General features: G+C 45.5%; 1 protein-coding gene across 4 annotated transcripts in view; it reads left to right on the top strand.

Annotated features, from left to right (window-relative positions):
- Pcnt (pericentrin) overlaps positions 1-26,463 on the top strand; it is a 101,955-nt gene that overhangs the window by 57,721 nt on the left and 17,771 nt on the right. For all 4 annotated transcript variants that reach the window (XR_006149893.1, XM_042695292.1, XM_042695291.1 and 1 more), the window contains 14 exons: positions 1,229-1,432; positions 2,966-3,136; positions 4,670-4,822; positions 6,653-7,468; positions 8,447-8,626; positions 9,764-10,444; positions 11,639-11,741; positions 15,250-15,404; positions 17,211-17,375; positions 19,306-19,458; positions 20,229-20,424; positions 21,227-21,449; positions 21,634-21,784; positions 22,845-23,294. Coding sequence is in view for 3 of the 4 variants with exons in the window: in XM_042695292.1 (XP_042551226.1) it covers positions 1,229-1,432; positions 2,966-3,136; positions 4,670-4,822; positions 6,653-7,468; positions 8,447-8,626; positions 9,764-10,444; positions 11,639-11,741; positions 15,250-15,404; positions 17,211-17,375; positions 19,306-19,458; positions 20,229-20,424; positions 21,227-21,449; positions 21,634-21,784; positions 22,845-23,294 (3,801 nt within the window). In the remaining variant the exon portion in view is untranslated. The remainder of the gene's footprint in view (positions 1-1,228; positions 1,433-2,965; positions 3,137-4,669; positions 4,823-6,652; positions 7,469-8,446; positions 8,627-9,763; positions 10,445-11,638; positions 11,742-15,249; positions 15,405-17,210; positions 17,376-19,305; positions 19,459-20,228; positions 20,425-21,226; positions 21,450-21,633; positions 21,785-22,844; positions 23,295-26,463) is intronic.

Raw genomic sequence — 26,463 nt, 5'->3', positions numbered from 1 at the left:
TCATCTTATATGGCCATATGTACATAGCTATTGAGCTATTCTGTTTATCTGCTAAGATTATCCTAGTTGTATACTAATTATTACAAATAAGGGAGCACATGGAACCTATGTTTCTTTGGGTCTGGCTTATTTAATATGATGTTGTTCTCAATGTACTGTAATTTTTTTTCTTTTGTGTTTTCCCCCTATGGTTTATCCCCTGTTGTGTTCGATTTTGGTACCCTGGGTATTGAAATTACGTTCATCTGAATTGAAGGGGAATAACAAAGTGGTGAGACAAAGGATAAAGGGTGGGGGGAACCTATGTAACAACGAGGAGGAGGAAAAGAGGGAGAAAAATGAGGGAAGGGTAACAAGTTAGACAAGAAGTGTAATCACTACCTTATGTAACTGTAACCCCTCTGTATGTCACCTTGACAATAAAATTAAAAAGAATAGAGTCATGTATTAGCTTTTTGGGTTGAGATTTTTTTCCCCCCTACTCTTTGTAATTCTCTATTTCATCCAAATTGTTGCTATGGTCACTGTTAGCTTTTTTTTTTTTTTTTTAAGTTTTGAAATACTATTGTGTTCCTTTGTCAGAATAACTTTCATTTTATGTTTTTTTTTTTTTTTGGTTGCTCTTTTTGTGTCTTTAGTAAAAGACTGTCTTTAACCATGCCCTAGTCTTTTTTTTTTAACCTCCAAAAGTCTTTGATTCTTTTATTACCCACACTTTCTCCTACATTATAAACTCATAGATAACTCTTCTTTATTCTGTAGAAAGCTTCATGAATATAGTCTTGGGTCAGTAACTATTTCTCAAGTCGCTTAAATGCTGTTTCATGAACATGAATCCTTACTGTAATTAAAGATCAAAGAGAAATCTGAGCAGGTATAGACTCCGTCCATCTTGGTTCTGTGGTAGAGTGGGACTGGCCTAGCTGATTAACTATAGTGAACTTGAGCATGTTTGTACCCTAAATAACAATTAAATGAAAACTTTATGGAAATAAATGCAGGTACCAGTGGCTCATGCCTGTAAGCCTAGCTACTCAGGAGGTGAGATCTGAGAATCATGGTTCAAAGCCCGCCTGGACAAGTATGCTAGTCTTTCTTTAGGTTCAGTGCACCTTGATCTAAAGAAACGGTATTCGTTTTCTCTTATCAGTTATATTGGGACTTTTTATTTGGAAGAAGGTATCTTTTTAATGGTCTCTTGTATTTTTTACACATTTTTTATTCTTAGATTGAATTGTTACAAGAAAAACTGCGAGAAAAATCAGATGGATTTAATGAATTGGTCATAAAAAAAGAGTTGGCAGATCGACAACTTCTGACCCAGGAAGAAGAAATTAAATACCTTGAGGCGACACATGCCAACACCCAAAGACAAATGGTCCAGCTCCAGGAAGAACTAGAAAAGCAGAAAAAAACTGTGAAAGAACTGCAAGTAAAGTATTGTGCATCCTCATTGGGTGTAGCGGGCATCTGGGGACAGGATGGGTTGGATGGCCCAGGGGCGTGGACTGTACTCTCTGACCACTGAGTCACAGCAGGGTCCAGTGATGGAAGGCCTGGCAGACGTCCTTGGTGGCTCTAGACCAGAGCACCTACTTTTTCAGGACTACATCTTCCAGGTGCACCTGCTTTTTGAGTTCAGGAATTGAACTTTTGACATTTCATTTATTTTTGTCACTGAAGGCTAAAAAGCGGCTTGAAAAGTAAGGTCAAACAACATGCTAGACACTTGGGAGGTGGAACTTAAGGAGAGTTGTGGTTTAAGGCTAACCTAGGGCAAAAGTTAGCCAGATCCCATCTCAGTTATGAAGCAAGCGTGATGATGCGTACCTGTTACCCAGCTTTGCTAGAAGCATTGATGGGGAGAAGAGGTCTCGGTCCACGCTAGCCCTGGAGAAAAAAAATTGAGGACCCTATTCTAAAATTAAAACAGCAAGATATTGGTGGCTCATGCCTGTAATCTTTACCACCGAGACCTTTTGGAAAGTGGTTCAAAGCCACTAGGCAAATAAGCCTGAGACTATATTTTCAAATCATCAGCAAAATGCTAGACTGGAAGTGTGACTCAAGTGGTAGAGCGCCAATTGTGAGCAATAAAGTTAAGGGAGAGCTGGAGGTTCTTGAGCTCAAGCTTTGACACTCCCTCTCCAAAAAAAGAGGTGCTGAGGGTGGGACCCAAATTGTGGAGTACAAGCACAGACCCTGAGTTGAGTTTAAACTTCTTGCCACCAAAAATGAAAAGAAGAAATAAAAAACAAAAATAGTGCCCAAGGAGAAATTTCATTTGAGAATCAGTAGTTTGACTCAGATATATCCTGCTGCTTCCATGCATCTGACTGGTGCCTTCTCTTCCCCACTTGTCTCCTGATGCTCTGTATAGCCTGACCTGCAGGGACCCTGCTCTGTTTCCCAGCTGGTTTGCCTTAGGGCTGTTCACCCTTCTCATTCATTCACTCAGCAAACATTCATGGAGGTAAAGTGCTAGATAGAGGTACAGAAAAAAACCATTTCCCCTCCTTCAAGTTGAATCACTTAACTGCACTTGCCGATTTGTTTATTCCCCACCTAATATTTTATGACATTTTCTCCATATTAGCTGTTTTGTGGGAACTTTTTCAGTGTTGTTAATATTTATCATATGGATGTAGCTTCAGCCATACTTTGTTAACTTCTTTTCAATATTTTAATTGTAGTCTGGTGCATATTTTCTTACTTTGTTAAACAGTTACGGGAAATTTCTCATACTGGAGTCATGGGTAGGCCCTGTGACTCTTTACCACGTGGGTCTCAGCAAGAGCCCAGAGGGCTCTGTCTAGCATGTGTTGTCTAGAAAGGGGAGTGAACATCGGTGTGTATGGGGGACCCGCTGCCTCAGGATTGATCATGGTTTATACTTTGACAGAAACCTGAAGTCCTTCATTCCCTAAGTGTTAGTCTCATACATTTCCACTTCTCTCTTCAATAGGATAAAGAGGCACTAAAGAGACAGCAGATGAGTGATTCTCTGCTAATGTCTATGTCACAGTCTACACTCAGTGAAGGCAAGTGTCCCTTGCCACCTTTGGAACACTCTCCTGAGGATTTAGAAGTCCAGCTAGAAACAACACAGAGAAAGCTCCTACAGCGTGAGACTGAGGTGAGTAGCCTGGACTGTGTGGACCCCCGTGTTGTCCTCTTATGGCCCTGGGTACTTTTTTTTTTTTTTGTCGGTCGTGGGGCTTGAACTCTGGGCTTGGGCGCTATCCCTCAGCTCTTCAGCGCAAGGCGAGCGCTCTACCGCTTGAGCCACAGTACCACTTCCAGTTTTCTGGAGGTTTATTGGAGATAAGAGTCTCACAGACTTTCCTGCCCAGGCTGGCTTGAACCGTGATCCTCAGATCTCAGCCTCCTGAGTAGCTACGATTACAAGCATGAGCCACTGACGCCTGGCCTGGGTACTTCTTTATAGAAGACTAGATATCTAAGCCTGACACTGATGATTTGTTTCTGTAATCCATGCTACTAGGAGGATGAGATCTGTGGATCACAGTTTGAAGCCAGCCTAGGAAGGAAAGTCCCTAAGACTCATTCCAGTTAACCACCAAAAAGCTGCAAGTGGAGCTGTCGCTCAAGTGGGGCTGAACAACAAAAAAACCCCCAATATTGGCATTAAAAAAAAAAAAAGACTAAATGTCCAAACACAAGTAGAAGGGTTGTGACTAAGATATGTTCCTTTTTTTTTTTTTTGGTGCTTGAACTCAAGGTCTGAGTATTGTTCCTGAGCTTTCGAGCTCAAGGCTAGTGGTTGGTCTACCACTTGAGCCACAACTCCACTTCTAGCTTACTACTAGTTAATTAGAGAAAATCTCATGGACTTTTCCTGCTCAGGTTGGCTTCAAACCACAATCCTCAGATCTCAGCTTCCTGAGTAGCACTAGTATACAGCCACTAGTGCCTGGCCTAAGGCATATTCTTTATAATATCAGTATTTGATAATGGTGCATAGTATAACTACTCCTTAGCTTTTTTTTTTTTTTGGGGAGGGGGGGGGTCCAGTCGTGGGGCCTGAACTCTGGGCCTGAGCGCTATCCCTCAGGCTCTTCAGCTCAAGGCTAGCGCTCTACCACTTGAGCCACAGCGCCACTTCCGGCTTTTTTTTCTTTTTGCTTATGTGGTGCTGAGGAATCAAACCCAGGGCCTCAGGCATTCAAGGCAAGCGCTCTACCACTGAGCCACCTTCCCAGCCCATCTCCTGAGCTATTTTAATAATTATCAGTTAGAGGGGGTGACAATGTTTGATAGGAAATGTACTCATTACCTTACTCATGTAACTGTAATCCTTCTATACAGTATTTTTTTGGGGGGGGGGGTGGCTCTGGTCATGGGGCCTGAACTCTGGGCCTGGGTGCTGTCCCTCAGAGCTCTTCAGCTCAAGGCTAGTGCTCTACCACTTGAGCCACAGCTCCACTTCTGGCTTTTTTCTTTTTGCTTATGTGGTGCTGAGGAATCGAACCCAGGGCCTCATGCATGCAAGAGGCAAGCACTCTACCACTGAGCCACCTTCCTATCCCTATACAGTATCTTTACAATAAAAAATATATATTAAAATAATTATGTTAGATTATTTGGCTAGATAGTTAATTAGTAGGTAATTAGATAATTTTTGAAACTTCTTTTGTTTTAATGAAAGGTTTTGGACTTAAAGAAACAGCTAGAAAATATTAAGGCTGATTTAGTACGTAAAAATGAAGAAATACTACATCTGAACTTAAAACTGGAGGTACAGAACAATCCTGCTGTGGTCAGCATCCAGGAACTTCAAGAGGAAAATGCCAGTTTAAAGGTAAACAGAAAAGATGCTGTGGAGACTTCAGTTGTGCAGACTGTGAATGCTGGCATCACTAGGTATCCAGGAGCTTTTCTTCCAAAGCAGAAGAGGGGCTGCACCTGCAGAACATTGCTGCAGGGGGTGTGCTTAGGATAGCTTTTTAGTCCTGTGAGTGGAGCGCTGATGACCCTATCCTGAGCTCTGCTCTGCTCCTTATTGCAACATTGATAATCAGTTCTGCAAATGGCATAATTTCATTTTTATGACTTTGTAATTTCCATTGTGTGTATGTGTGTGTGAGAACCCTAACCTTCATTCTCTTTACCCATATCCATTAGTCTGTTGTTGATTCCACCATTTGGCTGTTATGAACAAGGCTGCAATACACTTAAGTATTCAAGCATTTCTTTAGTATCTTGAGTTATTCTCCTTTAGTTATATAGCCAGTAGTGGTATCACATGGTCATAAAGCAGGTCTGTGATTTTAAAAAAGTGTTATATACACAACAAAAATATTATTCAGCCATAAAAAGAATGAAATTATGAGCGGGGCACTGGTGGCTCATGCCTGTAATCCTAGCTGCTCAGGAGGCTGAGATCTGAAGATCACGGTTCAAAGCCAGCCTGGGCAGGAAAGTCCGTGAGACTCTTATTATCTCCATTTAACCACCAGAAAACCAGAAGTGGTGCTGTGGCTCAAGTAATAGAGCACCAGCCTTGAGCTGAAGAGCTGAGGGACAGCACCCAGGCCCAGAGTTCAGGCCCCATGACTCCCCCCCCCCCTCCCCCCCCCCCAAAAAAAAAATGTAATTTGCAGGGAAATAGATGGACCCAGAAACAATTATATTAAATGAAGTAAGGCAAATTCAGAAGAACAAAGGACGTGTTTTCCCTCATACGTAGAAGTTAGACCTAAAATATAAATATGTATGTAAACACACATAGGGGTGTGTGTGTGTGAGAGAGAGAGAGAGAGAGAGATTGGTCTGCTTATAGTATATGCATGTGTAAGATGCCATGATGAAATCCAAATAAACAATGAACATTCACTTTAACAAAAAGGAATATTAAGAAGTTGAGGGGCTGGGATGTAGCTCAGTGGCAAAGCGCTTGCCTAGCAAGTACAACGATCCCCAGTACCAAAAAAGAAAAGACAAAAAAATACAGTTAAAAAAACCCCCAAACAACAAGAGGTTGAGACATTTCTTATTTAGGGTGTAAGCATGAGTGGGGGGGGGGGGGGGGGAGATGAATGAAGATAGGGAAGGAAGACCAATGTAGACAGAATATATACTTGTGTGAAAATGGAATAAGATCAGTTTTAGAAGGAGAAGGGGAAGGAGGGAGAATGGTTGAGAGGTGATTATGAACAAGAAGTAGACTTGTTAAAATGAATTTGCCTTACGACTAGTTGACGTCAATAAAAGAAAAATTTTAATGAGCGTGAGTGTGTATGTGTGTATTACACAAAGGGACTTGTGATATTTCCATATGTGCATATGATGTATTTTGATAATATTTACCCCAAACATTAGTGGCTTTTTATATATTAATGACAAGATTGCTAAGAAAAAAATCATAAAAGTAGTTCCATTCATAATAGGTATAAAAACTAAAATATCTAGGAATATGTTTGATCATGGAAGTGAATGACCTCTACAGTGAAAACTGTAGAGCACTGGTAAAGAATTTGAAGAGGACACAAAATGAGAAGACATTTTGTGTTCTCAGATATGGAAAATTATTACTGTTAAAACATCCATCTTTTCCTCTTACCATTTACAGATTCAAAGTAGTTCTTGTTAAAATATCAGTAACATTCTCTGACACGTGCTTTCTCTTTAGGTTGGGTACAGCAGAAGCTCTGAGGTTGAAGAATTGAAAGCCATTATTGAAAATTTACAAGAGAACCAAGAGCGATTACAGAAAGACAAAACAGAAGAAATCGAACAGCTCCACGAAGTCATTGAGAAGCTGCAGCATGAGTTGACCCTCATGGGGCCTGTGGTACATGAACTCAGTGACTGTGCAGCTGACAGCCTTCACAGTGAGCTGCTTAGCCTCCAGTCTAAGGGGCCAGGTGGGCAGGCGCTGCAGGCTGAGCTTGAAGCTACATGCTCAGCCAAGGAAGTCTTGAGCCAGGTGCTGGCTGAGCAGGTACAGGGGCACAATCAGGCCCTGGAGGCTTTGCAGCAGCGCCTGCAAGCTGCAGAGGAGGCTGCCACACAGCAGCTGGCTGAACTGGGACGCATTGTGACCCTCAGGGAGGCTGAGGTTGAGGTGATGGCCTCCCGAATTCAGGAATTTGAAGCTGTCCTGAGGGCAAAGGAAGCAATCATTGTGCAGAGAGATTTGGAAATTGACGCTATGAACAAGCAGGGAGTGGCTCACTCGGTGGAGCTGCATTCTGTCCTGCTGGCCTTGACACGCTTCCGTGGTGCCCTGGAACGGCAGCCTCTGGCTGTTCCAGGTGAGCCTCCTGAGCTACAGCAGCTGCGAGTACAGTGTGCCCATCTCAGCTGCCAGCTGCAGCTGCTGTACCAGCGGCTCCTGGGCTGCCAGGGGGAACCGGATCAGCATCAGGCCCATGGAGGAGTGCCTGGCGGCTCCCCACATGCTCACATGGACACACAGTCTGAGCAGCATGATCTGTTGGAACAGGTGGGCTTCTCTCCCTATGGACTGGGCTGCTGGGGTGCTCATGCTACCTGGGGTATGGGGATGGGTATGAAGACTGGATGTTGAATTGCTTGTATTTTCCTCCTTTTTCTCTCTTAACTTCAGTGACTTCTGTGATGAGTATTGGGAATGCTGCCATCATTGGGCGATCTTGACAGGGCAGAGAAGAGAGCAAAGAATTTGAACCTGCTCTGGAATTCCCAGAGAATCAGACTTGGTTTATGTTGTACAGCTTTGAAATTATTATTTTAGCCTGTAATCCTGGCTACTCAGGAGGCTGAGATCTGAGGGTCTTGGTTCAAAGCCAGCCATGGCAGGAAAGTCTGAGACTTATCTCCAATTAATCACAGAAAAAGCTGGGGGAAAAAAAAGTGACACTGTGGCTCAAATGGTAGAGTACTATCATTGAACAAAAAGGAGCTCAGGGACAGTGCCTAGCCCAAAGTTCAAGCCCAGGACCAGCAAAAGGAAAAAAAAAAAAAAGATTATTTTAAGTCAGTTAAGCTTTTAAAACGACTCCTCCTTTAATGCTGTGGTGACTGTACAGTGGCAAAGGCTACTTGGCATAGATTTCCCTCTGTGGTTCTTTTATTTATTTTTAATTTATTTTTTTGTTGTTCTTTTAATAAGCATTTCCCATGAAAACTGTTCTAAGCTCATCTCAGTTTGGAACAGAATTGAATTACTTCAAAAAATATTCTAGTTTGCTTTTGAGTAACACTTTGGGGATTAGCTGCTCTGTCAGCATCCTTTCCCAGATGCCCCCAAATCTCTGGTCATCCCACTGCAGGTGGTCTACAGCCTGTTGTACTTGCTACCCAGTAGTTGGCTGTAAGCAGAGGCCAGGGTGCCTTTCTTCTGATGTCTCTGTTGATAGGCAGTACTTCAGTGCTCTGAGGGATAGTTGAGCAGCATCTGGCTCTAGCTTTATAAGCATCCTTACCATTTCTCCTGATCAAGGACAATGTGCAGCCTGCTGAAGTACTGGTGTCACCAAAGGACTCCGGTCTCCACAAAGCAGAAAATATGATCTCGGTGCTCACAGTGTGCCAGAGGCAGCTGGAAGCAGAGCTGCTCTTGGTGAAAAGTGAGATGTGCTTGAACATGGATGACAGCAGCTGGATGCCAGAAGGGTTGCAGGTCTGTAGGCTTGGGAGGGTGTGTGTGAATATATGTTGCAGGAATAATGTGGGAGCCCTGCCCATCCCAAGAGGGCCAGGGCTCAGTATGAGGCAGGGGCAGAAGGGAGTGGACATCGGAGAAGAGACTTGCTTTGCTGAGGGCTGCATATAGCTGCTTGTTCTCTGAGTCCACTTGCCCTGCTGTACTAATGCTTCTGTCTGAGATCTCCTGCATGCTTTATTTAAGGACACATTTCTCCCAGTCTCAGCAGCCAGGTGTTTTTCATGTTAGGATTGAACTATAGTCATGCTCTACCCTGGCTCAGGACTGTTGTCCCTGGCAAGAATGACTTTGAAGGCTTCAGATTATTTTTTGACCCTCAGGATCTCCCCTACCCCCCATATTTTTACTTTTCTTGGGAAGAAAGTTATACTTCACCATCCTTAGATTATGATAGGATTCCGATTTAGCAAGAAGGCAAAGGCAGCATTTGCAGGTTTTGAAGTCTGTAGTGCCCAGACCTATGCTAAGAGCAACATGTGGATCTGGGCTGCCTTTGTGAAAGAACATGTGTGAGTCTGTTTTGAGTGCCCGCTGAGCACTCAGGAGGCAGTGCGGTCTGTGCAGTCCCTCCTGCCCTCATGGGGTCAAGGGGGCCATGTTTACAACGCTGGGGAGCTGACCCTGTGGTGCCACAAGCAGAACCGGATTCTCAGATGGCAAGTAACAGACATTTGTTACAGAGGCTACAACTAACTCCTGTCTGTGTGTGCGTGCGTGCTTGTGTGCGTGCATGTGCACAGGTTCTAGGACCACGAGTGCTGCCTTTTCACTCCCAAGTGGGGTTCCACCACTTAGCTATACCTCCAGTTCCAGTCTTTTGATGGCTAATTGGAGAGAAGAGTTTCTTGGATTTGTCTTCTTGGGCTAGCTTTGAACTTTGATCCTCAGGTTTTAACCTCCTGAGATTTTTAGGCATGGGTCATTAGCTCTTGGTTCTGACCTGGAATGTTCAGTGCCTAGAGGGTTACCAGGTCTTCATCCTGGCCCCTCACCCATACGTGCTTTCTGAATTCAGCTCACCGTCACCACTAGGCAGGGTAAAGCACCTTACATTTTGCTGTTTCGCACTGTCCATATTCTCCCCACTTACAGGGTAAGGAAAAGCAAGTAGAAGATTGTCAGCTGCATAAAGTCAGCCTCATTGCTCAAGTGAAACAACTTCAGGAAAAACTGAACCAACTGGTATGTTCTATGGCCTTCCAGGACATCGACACTGAGCCTCCTAAATTCCAGCAGTGCTCAACATTGCCATACCTGTTAGAAAATGGTTCAGATGATGGCTTCCATAATGGCGAAGAAACAGATGGGTTGCCTCCTGTTGACATGTTTGATTTTGATAAATCCACACAGGATCTCCTTGGTGGAAATAAAAATAGAGATTTTTTGGTAGACAGTAAAATCCCAGCTTTTCCCACTCAAGAAAATCTAGCATTACAAGATGGGCCTGTTTCCTCACAAACCAGCATACACAGAAGCTCCCTCCTCCACACTGAGGAGGCTGAGCCCCAGAAGCACCCAGTGAGGCCCGCGGACCTGTCTTCTTGGAGCTCTCCTGAAGTCCTCCGGAAGGACTCTACCCTAGAGCCTCAGCTCAGCCTACCCCTGACGCCCTGCTCAGGGGCCATGAGCCTGCGCAGCGCTGACACCACCCCAAAAGACTGGATGGACTCACCAATGGGGGCCCATGCTTCAGAGCTGCTTTGTTACCCAGGAGTGAGCCCACAGAGGACAGCAGCTGTGTCGGCTGAGCATCACCATGGAGAGACAGCCCCGGTAGGTGACTTCTCTACAACACCCAGGTGCTGGCTGGAGTTCCTGTGCATTTGCCTCACAGCAGCACCATTGTTGGCTCACCTGTCAGCCAGGTGCCTCCCAGTCCCTGGAGGGACTGGCTTTCTTAGGGATGCAGGCAGTGCCATAGCTGACTTCAGTCATGTCTAAAACGAAAGGTGTAGTAGCCCTTCTTAGAAACTCATCCTGGTGTTGGTTACCTGGTGCAGATTCTGAGTAGTGCAGTCAAATATTCATTGTTGGGGTGTAATATGCAGAAAGATTCTTTCTCTAGAATGTTTTTTAGTTTATTTTCATAAATACTTCATGTGCCACAGATTTTTTTTTTTTGGGTCGGTCGTGGGGCTTGAACTATGGGCCTGAGTGCTGTCCCTCAGCTCTTCAGCTCAAGGCTAGTGCTCTACCACTTGAGCTACAGCGCCACTTCCGGTTTTCTGGTGGTTTATTGGAGATAAGAGTCTCATGGACTTTTCTGCCCGGGCTGGCTTTGATCCGAGATCCTCAGATCTCAGCCTCCTGAGTAGCTAGGATTATAGGCGTGAGCCACTGGCTCCAGGCTCAGATTTTTTTTTTTTTTTGGGTCCGGTCGTGGGCCTGAACTCTGGGCCTGGGCACTGTCCCTCAGCTCTTCAGCTCAAGGCTAGCGCTCTACCACTTGAGCCACAGCGCCACTTCTGGCTTTTTTTTTTTTCTTTTTGCTTATGTGGTACTGAGGAATCAAACCCAGGGCCTCAGGCATGCAAGGCAAGCGCTCTACCACTGAGCCACCATCCCAACCCCTCAGATTTTTTTTTTATATGATGCTGATTAATTTTAAGATCACTTCAGTTATTTTTCCCTAGCATTAATTTGAACAATGTATATATCTTAAGCAAGATAAAATAAGTAATTTTGGGGGTACATGTTATCTAGGGATCCATACATGTGGTATCATAGAATCTTAGGATGTTTGCTAATGGCTAATATATAAAATATTCCTAAAGTGCAGTGGTATTTCAGGTTAAGTAGTTGGAAGCATATGACCTCAGCCTGTTCACAAGTTCTGAATGCTGTGAGCTGGGTTCCTTATGGGAAGATGTTAAATTTTGGCCTTAGAAAATTACCATCTGAAAAGTTTGGCTCTGTGATGTGATGTTACTATTTTGTAACCATCTAAAAGTCTGCCTATCTAAATAGGAAAAGGACGTTGAAGACTTTGTCATAACATCGTTTGATTCTCAAGAACCATTAAGATCCCCTCCTCTCGGGTTAGAAAAAAGAAGCAATGGGAGTGGAAACAGTGAGTTATTTTTTCTTTTGGCAATCAATTCTAGAGTACAGGATGATATAAGAAATTCCTTCACGTGCACTGTGTCCCCTTCCTGTGCTCAGAGGTTGTAGACCTCATAGCACTGTGTGTTTCATGGAATACGTGTCTAGCAGTGTTCTGCACCAGGAGTTCACGTTGAGCCAAGGCCGGATGGGGGTACTCAGATTGTGTGATTATCCCAGTAATGTCCTTCCAGCTTACAGTGTCATCTCAGTTTACAAGTGGCATTTGGTATAGGGCAGGCAGAGGGGTACCTGGATCATAAGTATATGATGTGTCTCTGCTCCTCCCATCTTTTGGAGTGTTTCCTGTGTCCTCCCTGGGTTTAAAGAGTAATGACATTCATGAAGAGCAGGGGCAGTGGTTTGAAGTAGGATACTTAGCAGGCGTCTATCTGGTATGTTGTGCAGGTCATGTAAATGGGGTGCTTCATTGTCAGAGGTATGAGGGGTTAGAGTGGGCCTCGTGGCTACAGTTAAGTCTGCTAGATGTTTAGTTTTTTTATTTTTTCATGAGGTGGACACCTGTGGGAGATACTTGGAGACCATGTAGAAGTTCTCGATTTCTTAGCTGTTGGTCTTGGTCTCTGTAAAGGTTCTTGTTGGATTTGTTTGGTTGTTAAATTTTATTAATTTATTCTGTAATAGTTTCCTTTCTCCAAGTCAGCACTTGGGTTTCTTTTCTTGTTTGGTTTGTTTGTTTTTTTAAGTCATTGCCACTTTTAGTGATTTTTGAGTGTGAGATCATAGTGAGATATAATTTATTAGAAATCTAAAGTTTGCAAAATGCTAATGCCAGCAATTTTTTGTTTTTTTGAGGCAGGGTCTCCCTATGTAACTAACCCAGGCTGGCCTCAAACTACTGATATTTTACCTAATACTGTGAATACAGGCATGTACCATCATGCTAGCAACTTTGTGTGTGTGTGTGTGTGTGTGTGTGTGTGTGTGTGTGTGTGTGTGTGTGTGTGTGTGTGTTGTTGGTAGTGGGGCTTGAACTCAGGGCCTTGCGCTCTCACTTGGCTTTTTTTCTCAAGGCTGATGCTCTTACTAATTGAGCCACACCTTCATTTACTAGCAACTATTTGTTTTGTCTTTTACTTCAAGTTCTGAGCATGTGGCTTGAGCAGCTGAGGGCTCTGCATGTGTCATTCCATGAGCAGCTTTTGTCAGTCCCTGACTCAGTTGGGTTGCTGCTCCATGGGGAATCTATGTTTGATTCTAGATTCTGGTTGATTTTCATACCACACATAGGGTATAAAATAATGTGTGGACACTGTAGTAGTGAGCTCCACATGTTTCCATTTCCTTGTCATTCTACTATGGCCTGTATATACATTGTGTCCTCCATCCCCAGCGGAGTGGCGTGTGCATGTTCTCTCCACCACTTAAAGGTGTTTTCTCGTGTGCCATTGTGTTTACCTACTCAATTTAAGTCATCAAAGCAGGTTCTCTGCCTGCTCATCTTTTGTGGACACTCCATTGGACCCCTAATCCCCCTTTTTTTTTTTGTCATGGGCCTTGAACTCAGGGCCTGGGTGCTGCCCATGAGCGCTTCAGTTCAAGGTGAGCACTCTACCACTTGAGTCACAGCACCACTTCCGGGGTTCTCTGGTGGTTAATTGGACATAAGAGTCTCACGGACTTTCCTGCCTGGGCTGGCTTTGAACCGTGATCCTAGATCTCAGCGTCTTTGAGTAGCTAGGATTACAGGCATGGGCCACCAGTGCCCGGCCCCTTGTCCCTTCTTATTGGTCCTTTATCTTAATGAAGCATAATACCCAGAGGCTTCTGGAGAAAGTGTTCTGAGAACATTCTCTTGATTGTTTGGTCTTGGTATAGACTACTGGGTCTTGGCTGTGGAGTATTGCCTTGCCCGCTTGTTCTTTTTGACCTGTGGTAACCTTTCTGGTCAGGGTGGAGTGTGTCAAGAACCTCCTCTTTATTAACCTTTAGATCATTTCCCCGTGGTTTTCTCTCTTCTCTTCCTAGTTCTTGTTCATGAAATATTTGTACTCTTGGACTGGTTTATTTTTTCTTTTTCTCTCTCTTCCACCTTGTTTTTGTTTTAGTTTCTTTTTTTTTCCATTTTGTTTTTTGAACTTCATTTCCTGACCTTTGTGCTGAACAGTTGCATGTCTCCTCTTCCACTTTGAGTTCCTGAGCATGCCCCTTACTGTTGTAGGGTGAATTGTCCCAGAAGCCACATTTTGAAAGATAGAATATTGGAGTCTTTATTATACAGTTAATAGGCTGCAGGCTGCCCGTTGTTACAAAGGCCTGCAGCCCCTAAATACACATAACACAGCTAGGAAACATGCTACAGAGGAAAGAGAGAACAAAAACAATACCAACAAGCCAATTCAGCTTCAATGGAGAGCTGAGTTGGGACGCCATGATGACTGGAGACGAGCCAGGAGACAGGACACAGGACACGATCACAGAGACACATGTGGCATGGCCCTGGCGGCCAGGCTGGTCCGGGCCTAAATAGGTCCACGCAGGGGGCAGATCCTCAGGAAATTCCCAGTCCCAGGCACTGAACTGACAGAGTCAGTAACCTATCAGCCAAGTGCCCGTCCCTTGGGCACACCCATTGCCTGGGAGGCAGGTCGTGGGCAGGGGTTTTCTTCCCCCAGCATGAAGACAAGACGCCAGACCCTCCCATCCATCATGTGGCCAGTATAGCACCGGCCAGACCTGACCTTCTTACTTCATTACTCCCAAGCTGCGCTTTTCTTTATTTTTGTTTTATGAATGATGTCCTCCCTATTTCTTTGAAGTTGTGTTTTGACTATTTTTTAATTTTTCTTCCTTGTGTTTTCTGTACCTTATGTCTTCTCTGTGGTCTCTTTACTTTCTTTTCCTTTGCGAGGATATAGACTTGCCTTTCCTCGTAGCAGGACCTTATCCTTGGATGGGTTCACTGCCTACCTGGTCTGGAGCTGCTCTCGGAGGTGGTGTGGAGCCTTTCCCCTGGAAACCACCCCTTGTTGTATGTGGCCTTATGTTCTCCTGAGAGTTTTGAGGCCTGACTTATCAGACAAAGTTGTCCAGTGTCCAGGTGTTCTGGATTGTGTTCAGGGATTTTCATGTTCCCATCTCACATTCACCTTTTCTGGACCAGATGTTGCTGTCATCCTGCTGTTTCCAGCTTCCCTTGGTAGTCAGTGCCCTCTGTCTGCCTGCTGATCTTTTGTTCACCCTTCGTTGGATGTGAAGTTCATGGGCCCTGTGCAGCCTGGCTGCTCTTGAGTGCTTGTCTGCTCAGGGTTAGCTACTGGTGGGGTGCACAGCTGTACCTGTGTAAGGTACACCCCTGGTGTTTGTCATAGGTATTTACAGTGAATATGCAAAGTAAGTTTTCCTCACTTAGCGTGGGTCATCCTCATGTAATTCATATTTCATAAGGTAATTTTTTTCACTTGAAGGAGCAGTTAGAACTGGATGTTTTAGCCCTTAACTCTGTGTGCTCTCAGGTGATGACCCAGGTACTGATGTGATACTGACACCAGGCTCAGTAGGACCTGAGGATCTCACTGCTGGCTCTGTTGCTGCTGCTCTCAACTTTGAAGGGTCCCCACAGCCACTAGGAACAATGAAGGAGAAGGAGGTCCACGGGAAGCATGTGAAGGTAAGGGTTGCTGGGAGCAGAGTGGCCACCACATACACTACATACCATGTGTTCTGTGCCAAATGAAGGTGCTCAGGTCCTGCACTGACAGCTCTGTTAGTTCCAGGAAGGGGCTGATTTTATGCTGTATGTAAGTGTTTCTAGACAGAGAAGGTACTGTTGGCGGGGCTCGCCATCACAGTATGGGACTTAATGACTTAATGCTCAGGCTGGCTATGAACTGTGATCCTTAGATCTCAATCTCCTGAGTAGCTAGGATGACAGGTGTGAGCCATTGGCATCTGGCTCCCCCTCTCATTTCTGCCCCCAAGTTGCAAAAGTCATATTCTACATAGTGTATACTTAATACCATGACTGCATTTGTTCACCCTTCTTCTGTTCCCCTTAAAATCAGAAACAAACACCCATCACCAACAATAGATATGTTCTTTTTAAAGGAAAACCTTTGAATTGCCAAATCATCTTTAAAATAAGTATAGTAGTTTGGTTTCTAGCTTCTTAATATTAGTATTATTAATTTTTTTTTGTGGTGGTTAATTGGAGATCAGAGTCTCATGGACTCTCCTGGTGGGGCTGGCTTTGAACTGAGATCCTCAGGTCTCAGCCTCCTAAGTAGGATTATAGCTGTGAGCCACCCACGCCCAGCACACGTTGAATTCTTTTTTTCTTTTTTTTTTTCTGGTCGGTTATGGGGCGTGAACTCTGGGCTTGGGCGCTATCCCTGCACTCTTCAGCTCAAGGCGAGCGCTCTACCGCTTGAGCCACAGCGCCACTTCCATTATTAATATTTTTTAAGTCAAATGCCAGTGGCTCATGTGTATAATAATCATAGCTACTTGGGAGGCTGTGTTCGGAGGTTTGCGGTTTGGAGCCAACCCATGCAGACAAATCTCGGAGACTCTTATCTCCAGTTAAGCAGAAAAGAGTCAGAACTGGAGATGTGGCTCACGTGGTGGTGTGCCATCTCTCTGTGATAAAGCAGAGCAAGATCATAAAGCTTTGAGTTCAGGCCCCAGGAAAACACAACACACAAAATTACTTTTTAGGTTAACTGTATCATAGGTTTTGTCATTGCTTAATTTTGAGTTTTCCTGATTTGGAACTGTTTTTAGGCTGAACGCATCATCAACATGACCCTTTATTTGCAGCTCTGGCAGTGTTTGCTCTGAGCTCTGCTGGCTCTGCACCAGCTCCTGGCACCTCACTGCTCATCCCCACGGACAGATGCTTTCCAGAGTCAGGGTGGAAGAGGCTGCATTGTAGTCACAGACCTGTAGGCCAGGGGAAGTTCTGTCTGGGCCCCACATCTGCCCAGGCACCTTCACTTTGTAGTTGGTCATTGGCGTATCAGCCAGGTTGCATTCATAAGCACTCAAGTTGCTGTTAAGGATCCCCCTCATTTTACTTAGGTGGACCAAGAATGCTGAATCTCCTTGTGACATGACCATAGCAGGCCTGAGAAGCCCTGCCTGAGGTTTAGTCTAGATGTAGAAGAACGTTCCCCTTGAACGAGCAGTAGAGAGTGGAGTCAGTTATGGGGCTGTTCTTGGAGTCACCCTGTCCAGCTTGATTTCTTTGTCTGTGACAGTGCAGTAGGAAAGTTTGAAGACCTTGGAGTTAGGGCAAAGGTAGTTGGTTGGTACCTTCCTGCAAGTGCCTGGCAGCCTATTTCTGCCAGAGTATCTGACCACAGCCATGGGTTTGACAAGACCCCCCTGGGTGTCAGCTCCCAGAGTAGTGGTGGCACAGTAGTACATAGACTTCAGGCTGGTCTCCCCCTTCCTGACATGTTCTTCCCTGCTGTAGGCTTTGCTGCAGATGGTGTTTGACGAGAGCCATCAGATACTGGCCTTGTCAGAGAACCAAGAGCTCCCCAGAGCTCTGAGCCGGGGCGAACCACGTGCCCTTCTGGATGACTGCTTGAGGGAGAGGCAGGGGCTGCTGGAGTTAGCACCTGAGAAAGAAGAAAAGGTATGGAACTGAGTTTATGAGAAAAGCCCATAGTGGTGACCCATCATACAATCCTTGTTCTCAGGAAGCTGAGTCACTAGGATCCAGAGTCTGTGGCCAACCTGGGCCACACCGTGAGACCCTGTCTCAACACTGGACATTACTCCTTCCAGAAGTGAAAAAAAATACTTACGCAGTTTTTGTTTGTTGGTTGTACTGGAATGGCACCCGGGGACTTGGACATGGTAAGCCATATCCCATGTTCTCTGAAAATTCAGCTTTATTTGCACATCACGAGCCTCTTTCCAGAGATGTGCAGGCACTAACAACGATGGCTGTGCACAGGCACAGGGTTCATGCAGTGCAGTTACAGGGAACTGAGGAGGAGACCCAGCTGTGTGATCTGGATGCACTTCAGGTGTCAGTAGGACTTCTAGGGTGCTTGTCAGGAGCCAGGAAGTACACACTGCCATGGTGGCCTGGTCATTCAGCTTTGTAGGTGCCGACTCAACTGTGACATTAGCCCTGCGATCCCTCCTGCAGCACCATCTCCTTCCAAACCAGACTTCCTTGGCCCTGGCCTTCCTCCTCTTCTGCTTACCTTCTCCGAGTGTCCAGGGGCCAGACGATATGAAGTGGACATCAGGACCCTAGTAGACTTTGGCTGGGCCTCATGCCACCCACCCTCTCTTCATCCCTACTGCTCCATTCCTTACATCTGCTGCTTCTTACTGGGCTGGAAGTATCCCATTAGGAGAGAAAGGTTGTATTCTTCTTGGAATGTGCCACATGTGGTTGACACTCCGGGCACACTCCATCTCCTTCATCACTTGCCCTCAGGCTTGCTCTAGTGGTTTATGAGTAAGCAGCCACTCACTGAAAACAGTTGTGCATGCAGGCCCCTAGGATTTGCTTGTGCTGTGGTCATGCCACCGGGTCCTTGAGCTGTTACACATTAGCTTCTGGTCATGGCCTTTGGAGGTTTCCAGCTACTCAGTGCAACAGGCGTAGTTAGCCTTGGGCCTCTCTAGACCAGGTCCTCACAGGATAGCAGTAGGAGGAAAAGGAGAGATGTTTTCTAGTATCTCTTTTGGCCTCATTTCACTATCTTCTTTCTTGTGGCACTTTCTGTGGCAGTAGCATTTGCCTTGTTCATCCTGCATGGTGCTGGGTGCCCATTTGCCTCTTCTTCTGCCATGACAAGGCATCAAAATTAGACAACTTAAACAAAAGACATTTACTTCTGACTGATCTGGAGGCTGGGATTCAGATCCGGGCCCAGCATAGTTCAACTCTGGTGAGGTGTCCTCCTCCTCACTGCATCAGAAAAGGCACTGTGGGGCCTCTACCTTCTCATAGTTAAAGCTCTCGCCCCCTGGGGTCAGAGCCTAGCTGTGACCACACTGAGCTCTAAGGAGGCCTTGGGTTCCTAGGACAGTGACTGTCGGGGACACATTCAGTCCACGGGATTTGTAGGGTATGCTGGTGGGGTGCTGGTTTGTTTTTTTCTTGATTCTTTTTTGGTATTGGAGTTTGAACTCAGAGACTTGTATTTGTTAGGCTGGTACTCTACTGCTTGAGCCATGCCTCCATCATTAGCTTTTATGATTTCTTGCATGGGGTCTTGCTTTTGCCCCTGGCCAGCTTTGACCTTCCTATTAGTGTTTTTCATGTACAGCAGACACATGCCATCACACAGAGCTTTTTTTCTAAAAAGTTGATTGAAATCGCCATACTCAGCTTGTTTCTAAAAAATTGAGATTGGATTTACAAATTTTTTGCCTCTGCTGACAAACTTTGATTCGCCTGATCTCAGCCTCCTGGGTAGCTAGGATTACCCAGCCTGTCTGCTTTTGTGGTGCTGGAAGTGAAGCAGATTTTATGTGCTTAGCAAGCCTTCACCACTGAGCCACACCAGCCTGGCACTGAAGTCCTTGTTTGGCCTTTGCAGGAACCTTCTGACACCTGCCTTGCCTGGAGTGGTGGGCTTTTGCAGGCTGTGCAAGAGGCGTTTGAGAAAGAGCTGAAGCCCAGATCTTGCAGCTCAGACCTGCAAGATTACAGTTCCCTTTTCAAGAGGCTGGAGAAGATTATCCAAGAACAAGTGAGTAACCGCTCTGTCTAGGCCTTGATTTTCCTGACAGGAGCCTGGCTCTTCTAGAGAAGATAAGAGAATATTTCATGTGTGAATTTGGGGTCACATACTCTTCTTAACCTTGGAATGTGGTTACAAGTGGTTAAGGAAACCTAGTGTAATACAGGTTTTTGTTTTTTGTTTTTGTTTTGTCCGTTGTGGGGCTTGAACTATGGGCTTGGGCGCTGTCCCTGTGCTCTTCAGCTCAAGGCAAGCGCTCTACTGCTTGAGCTACAGCGCCACTTCCGATTTTCTAGTGGTTTATTGGAGATAGAGTCTCACGGACTTTCCTGTCGGGCCGGCTTTGAACCGTGATCCTCAGATCTCAAGCCTCCTGAGTAGCTAGGATTACAAGCATGAGCCACCAGCGCTCAGCTAATGCAGTATTTTTATTTGTGAGCTCTGACGAGCTCTGCAGATCCTCCTTGGAACCTGTCTCTCAGTGACCATGGGCTGCCTGGGCTGCTGAGTACACCACACAAAGGTCACCAGAAATCCCATGTACATTACTTCCCTCAGACACCAGACAAGGAGTTTGAGTTGTGGGTGAGGTGTCAGGCCTGTAGCTAAATCCCTGGACTGTTGTGCACCATGCTGTATGTTCACACCACATACAAAATGTTCTAGTCTCACTGGAAGCTTGGGTTTGGGAAGGTGGACTATGTGGCATAGGTTGTGTTCCTAGCCCTAGCACCTGCCCTCCAGTGCATCACACAGAGTCTGCTGCTCTCCATCCACAGGGGGACCTGAAGGAGAAGCCCCAGGAACACCTTTTCCCACCAGATAGGAGCAGCCTGTTGTCCGAGATCCAGGCCCTTCGGGCTCAGCTGCGCATGACGCACCTGCAGAACCAGGAGAAACTGCAGCAGTTATGCACAGCACTGACGAGTTCAGAGGCCCGCGGGAGTCAGCGGGAACACCAGCTTCGTAGGCAAGGTGGGTGCCATTGCTCCCACTAGTTGGTGCAGTATGGCCTTCTAGCCACCCCTGACACTGTCCTGTACTGCACACTGAAAAAATCTGGCTGCTAGGTCCTCGATGCAGGGCTCCGGGAGCATGCCCCTAAGGGTTGCAGGGTCTGAAGGGCCTTCACCTTTATATGTGTGGGACTCTTAGGCATTTGCACTGGAGTTTGGAATTTGTCTTTGCCAACTTGCCTCCCTTCTGCCTCTATGCTGATTAGGCCCTGTCTCCTGGCACTGTGTTGTTCCCACTGCTTATGGGGTCAGTGAGGAAGAACCTGTGTTCATGTTTGGATTTTGTTAGTGAAACAGCCAGTGCTGAGCTGGAGTGCAGCATGCATGTCTGGGCTGCACTCGGGAATGTTTTGTGGACCTAGTCTGTAGTGTTCTTTCTCTTAGGCCCTTTTCTAGCCTTGTGAGCACTGGGACGTATCCCCTGTCCTTGTGTTTCCAGGGAGTTTGTACAGAACTGGAGCTATTGTTCTTTAGAATTTGTCAGTGATACCATGTGGGATTTGAATTGCCCTGTGAGTGGTATATGGTGGGGTTGGCCAGCACCTGTGCAGGAATGGCTTTAGGGACATGTCCTGACCAAGAAAGTGACGCCTAGTGAGAAAGAAAAAGGAGCATGCTCCCTCGCAAGCGTGGCTTCAGCTCACGGAAGTGTCAGCTTTCTCCCACTGGAACACATATCTGTCTAATCAGTTTCATTTGTAACTTAATTTGTTTTGTGCACTTGGGATTCATAATGTTGTTTACATTTTAATTTTTCTCAGTTGAACTATTGGCATATAAAGTTGAGCAGGAAAAGTGTATAGTAAGTGACTTACAGAAAACCCTGGGCAAAGAACAAGAGAAAGTAAGTGATGTCCGGAAGCGCCTGGTTGCAGAGCAGAGCACGGTGCAGGAGCTGAAGTTGGAGCTGCTTGAGTATAAACAGGAGAACGCAAGGCTGTTGGAATCCCTTGGTGAGATGCAGCGGGAAATCCTCCAGCTGAGGTACGACCCTGAACAGCATCATCTGCCAGAGGAACTGGGTTTGTTATGACTGGCTGTAGGAGCCTTTGGGCTTCAGTATGGGAATGAGAGCTACAGAGAGGAGGGGGAGTGGCAGAGCAGCTTTCCAACCTTGTTGAAGCCCATCCTTGACCTGGGCTTCCATGCTGTCTATATCCCTACACAGGTCCATGCTGGATGGGAAGGAGAATGACCTGAAGGCTGCTCTGGAGGAGCTGGAGTGTGAGCACAGGAAGGAGCAAGCCCTCCAGGCCCAGTGGGAGGAAGAGCGGCAGCGGCACCTTCAGTGGGAGGGCCAGAGCTCCAAGGCCTTGGAGGTGACTGGCTCTTGGGGCCGAGCTGTCCTGGCCAGTGCTTCTGGGAACAGACACAGGCCTTCCTGCCTTTCTTTTGTATACTTGTTGATGGCAGCCCAGTTTGTACTCTACCAAGGTGACAGGAACTTGAGGTGGTGAGATAGAGATGTTACCACAAGGCAAAATCGTGCCATATAGTGACAGAGCCACAGTGAGGCAGATAGCTGTGGCAACTAGCCGTGGTGCGTTGCTTTCTTGGTCCTAGAAGATTTGGTTCTGGGAGGTAGACACAGGGTTCCTTTGCAACCTTGGGTGATATATAGCCTCTGAGGTCTGTCTGTAATGTAGATAAGTGGTAGGCACACAGATCCTGGATGCCATGCAGGTCCACCATGTGTTCTATAGATCACCAACCATGGGTTACAGAGTGTATCTTCTACCAACATAGACTCAAGCCACTGAAAATCGAGGAAGTTGTGGTTTATGGGGCATATCTGAATCAGGGTATGTGTCTGCATATACTCAACACCACTTTCCAAATAGCACTTTATCCATGCAGAAAACGTCTCGTGCATACTTTCACTCACTGGATGGATTTCAGAAGTTACAATTAATGGTTGGAATGATGACGGGTGACATTGATCGAGTCATTGTATTTATACACTACACAGTTGAATGGCAACTCCTTTGTACAGCTACTTAAAAATAACTTTTAGAGGAAAACACACAAAAAGAAAATGTATCAGCAGAAGTTTGAGTAGGAGCTGGGCGCCGATGGCGCACGCCTGTAACCCTAGCTACTCAGGAGACTGAGATCTGAGGATTGAGGGTCAAAGCCAGCCTGGGCAGAAAAGCCCATGAGACTCTTATCTCCAATAAACCACCAGAAAACCAGAAGTGGTGCTGTAGCTCAAGTGGTAGAGTGGTCGCCTTGAGCTGAAGAACTGAGGGACAGTGCTCAGGCCCAGAGTTCAAGCCCCACCACTGACAAAAAAAAAAAAAAAAAAAAGTTTGAGTAGGGAAACTGTTTACTTTCCTCATTGTTTACTATCTTGTTGATTTTTTCCCCCCACGAATGTAGGAGTTAAAAATAACTTTAGAGAAGCAACGTTCTCAAAATAGTCAACTGTGTGTTGCATTAAAACACGAACGCACAGCCAAAGACAACCTGCAGAAAGAGTTGCAAATTGAGTGTTCACGCTGTGAGGCCTTGCTGGCACAGGAACAGAGCCAGCTCTGCGAGCTTCAGAAGAGCCTGGAAGCTGAGAAGAGTCACTCATCGGAGCTGCTGGAGGCCTTGCAGCATGAGCGGCTCTTGACAGAACAGCTGAGCCGCAGTGTGCAGGAGGCCTGTGCCCGCCAGGAGACACAAGGACACCATAACTTACTGCGAAAGCTGAAGTCAGAGAAGGCTCGTACACTAGAGCTGCAGGCCATGCTTGAGAAAGTGCAACAGCAGGCCACCCAGGCACAGCAGCAGCTGGAGGCCCAGGCTCAGGAGCGCTGTGCTGAACTCAGGAGAGAGAAGGAGGCAAGTGCTACCCCATGGCCACTCTGCAGACACAGAAATGGGCTGAGATGATGCTGTCTTGGGACAAAGAGGGGGAGAGATCACTTGGTTATAAGTAGAAGTAGTGTAGTTATCCATAGAGTCAGAGCAAGGACACTGAAATGAGAGGAGATCAGTGCTGAGCCCGTAAAGTCAAAGCAGAGATGTGGACGAGGTGGTGGAGAGGTCAGGAGAAGCTGTTGAGAGACATCTGCCCTAGCCTCCTAAGTGCAGATCCTGAGTCAGAGCCCCAGGTTATTGTAGAGTTAGGATGGCCTGTGTGAGCTTATTCCTGGCTGCCTCGTACTGCTTCAGATCTGTGCAGTCTTGAGGCAGCACTGTATGTGGAATACTCCAGCACTGTAGCAGTTTTCAACTAGAACCACCGTTACTTGTCAAGACATTTGACTACTTGGACTCCTTGTAGTTCCATGTGAATTGGAAGTTTGGCCTTTTCCTTCCTTTCCTTCCTCCCTCCCTCCCTCCCTCCCTCCCTCCCTCCCTCCCTCCCTCCCTCCCTCCCTCCCTCCTTCCCTTCCTTTTGTGTATGTGCAAGTATACCTATGCAGGCATGCCACATGAGTTTGCTGGTCCTGGGCTTGAACTTTGGGCCTGGGTGCCGTCCCTGAACTTTTTTTGCTCAAGGTTAGTGCTCTACCATGTGAGCCACAGTTCTGCTTCTGGCTCTTTGGTGGTTAATTGGAGATAAGAGTCTTAATTGGAGATAAGAGTCTTACTGACTTGTCTTGCACAGACTGCCTTTGAACTGCAGATCCTCAGATCTCATCTTCCTAAGTAGCTATGATTACAGGTGTGAGCCACCATCTCCAGGTGGCTTTTTCATTTCTGGGGAAAAAAAAGAGACTCCTGGGATTTTGATATAGATTGCATGTAATCTGTAGATTGTGTTGGATAGTTGTGACATTTTAACCAGTGTGAGTCTTCTGATCCCTGATCACAGATGTTGGTCTAGTTTTGTAGTTCTTTACAGTCTTATGCAGTTTTCTGAACATGAGCTTTATACTCTTAGTGAATTTAGTTAAGAGTGGTTTTTTATTTGTTGATTTGTCTGTAAATGAAATTGTTTTAATTTTGTTTTAAAGCTCTTGTTAGTGTATAGATTGTTATACAATTAACTTTTGTATGTCCTTCAACCTTGCTGAATGTTTATTAATGGTAGTTTTTAAAAATTATTAAATATGTTTGTTATTGTAGGAGTGATGTACAGAGGGATTATAGTTACTACAGTTTTCTTACTTTTTAAAGGGATTTTCTGTATATAAGATGATATGGATCCAAATGGCTGTAATCTCGGCACTTAGAAGGGTAGGGCAGGAGGATTGTAAGTTCAAGGTCAGACGGGGCTACATACCAAGACCTTGTCTCAGAAAAATACATCTTTCTTTGCAGTCTGCTGTCTTTTGCTCTCTTTTCCTGCTGGTCGCTCTACTGGAACCAGTAGCCCAGGGTTGGGCAGAAGGGGTGAGCACCAACTCCTTTGCCTTACTCCTGCACTGGGGTTGGGGCTTCCAGCTGTTTATGATTGGATATTTTATTTATTTTATTTTTTATTTTTTTGGGTTTTTTGGGGGGGGTCTGGTCATGGGGCCTGAACTCTGGATGCTGTCCCTCAGCAATTCAGCTCAAGGCTAGCGCTCTACCACTTGAGCCACAGCACCACTTCCGGCTTTTTTCTTTTTGCTTATGTGGTGCTGAGGAATCGAACCCAGGGCCTCATGCATGCAAGGCAAGTGCTCTACCACTGAGCCACATTCCCAGCCCCTATGATTGGATATTTTAGCTGTTAGACTTTTGTGGTACACTTTATTAGACTTTATCCTTAGTAATCTGCCCTTTGTGTGTGTGTACACATGTGTATGTGACTGTACCAGGGCTTGAATTCAGAACCTTGTGCAAGCTGTTTGACCTTTTCACTCTTGACCGGTATTCTACCATTTGAGCCACACATCCTTAGAATTCGTTCTAAGTAGCTAAGAGATTACAGATGTGAGCTACTGGCTCTCTGCAACTTCCTCTCTCTATCTTTTATATGTCTGTCTGTCCGTCCATCTACCTGTCCATCCAGTTAGTTATTTACAAAAGATGATAGATTTTTCTCATGTTTGTTTCAGAGTCTATTCAGATATATGGTTTTTGTCTTTTACTTTATAATTGAATATAACAGTGATTGGTTTCCACCTAATGAGCCATCCTTTCATTCCTGGGACAAGTGTCTTGGTTACAGAAAGTGATTTTATTTGCTGCTGTACTGCGTTTGCTAGTATCATGTTGAAGACTTTGGCATCTGTGCTCATGAGCAATACTGGTTAGTAGTTTCTTATAATGTGGTAAGTAGTTTTTCTTATAATAGTGTTAGAATAGCAGTGAACTCACAGGTTGTTTCTTCTTCTCTTTCTTTCTTTTCTTTTTGCCAGTCATGGGGCCTGAACTCTGGGCCTGGGTGCTGTCCCTCAGCTCTTCAGCTCAAGGCTAGCACTCTACCATTGGAGCCATAGCACCACTTCCAGCTTTTTCTGCTTATGTGGTGCTGAGGAATCGAACCCAGGGCCTCATGCATGCAAGGCAAGCACTCTACCACTGAGCCACCTTCCCAGCCCCTCTCTTTCTCTTTTAAAAAGATATTCTGTCAGTTCTCAGATATATTTGATAGAAACAAAAGCTTCTATTTCAAATGACGTTGAATGTCTTCTTTTGGATTGGCACTTGTTTTGTATTGTTTAAAATCGTAACTTTTTATATTCTGTGATGTTTTAAAAAAGTTTTTTAACAACAGAGGTAAAGCCAGTGGCCTGTCCTTTTCCAAGGTCTTAGCTTGCCATGAGCCAGTTAAGAAAAGAAGATCTGCTTCTAAAAGCCAAGCTCCAGGTTTTTAATATTTTCAAGGTTAAGTCAACCCAAAATATTACAGTATTAGTTTTGTAAGTTCATATCAGTGATGTCATTTTGATAATTCTTTTTTAACTTCACAAGACAATTCACATACTTTTGAGTTTCTCAGTTTAAGTTGGACACCTTAGTGTTTTGAGCATACTAGAAGTTGGAACTGTCATAATAGTTTCAGAAAGTTCTCATCTATCAGTGGAGCCTCTGCTGAGCAGTCCCTGCCCTTTGCCAGGGCCAGCCCTGTTTT

The sequence above is a fragment of the Dipodomys spectabilis genome, unplaced genomic scaffold, assembly GCF_019054845.1.
Source record: "Dipodomys spectabilis isolate Male_0828 unplaced genomic scaffold, ASM1905484v1 ptg000184l, whole genome shotgun sequence".
NCBI lineage: Eukaryota > Metazoa > Chordata > Mammalia > Rodentia > Heteromyidae > Dipodomys > Dipodomys spectabilis.
This window is presented reverse-complemented; position numbering and strand designations above follow the sequence as displayed.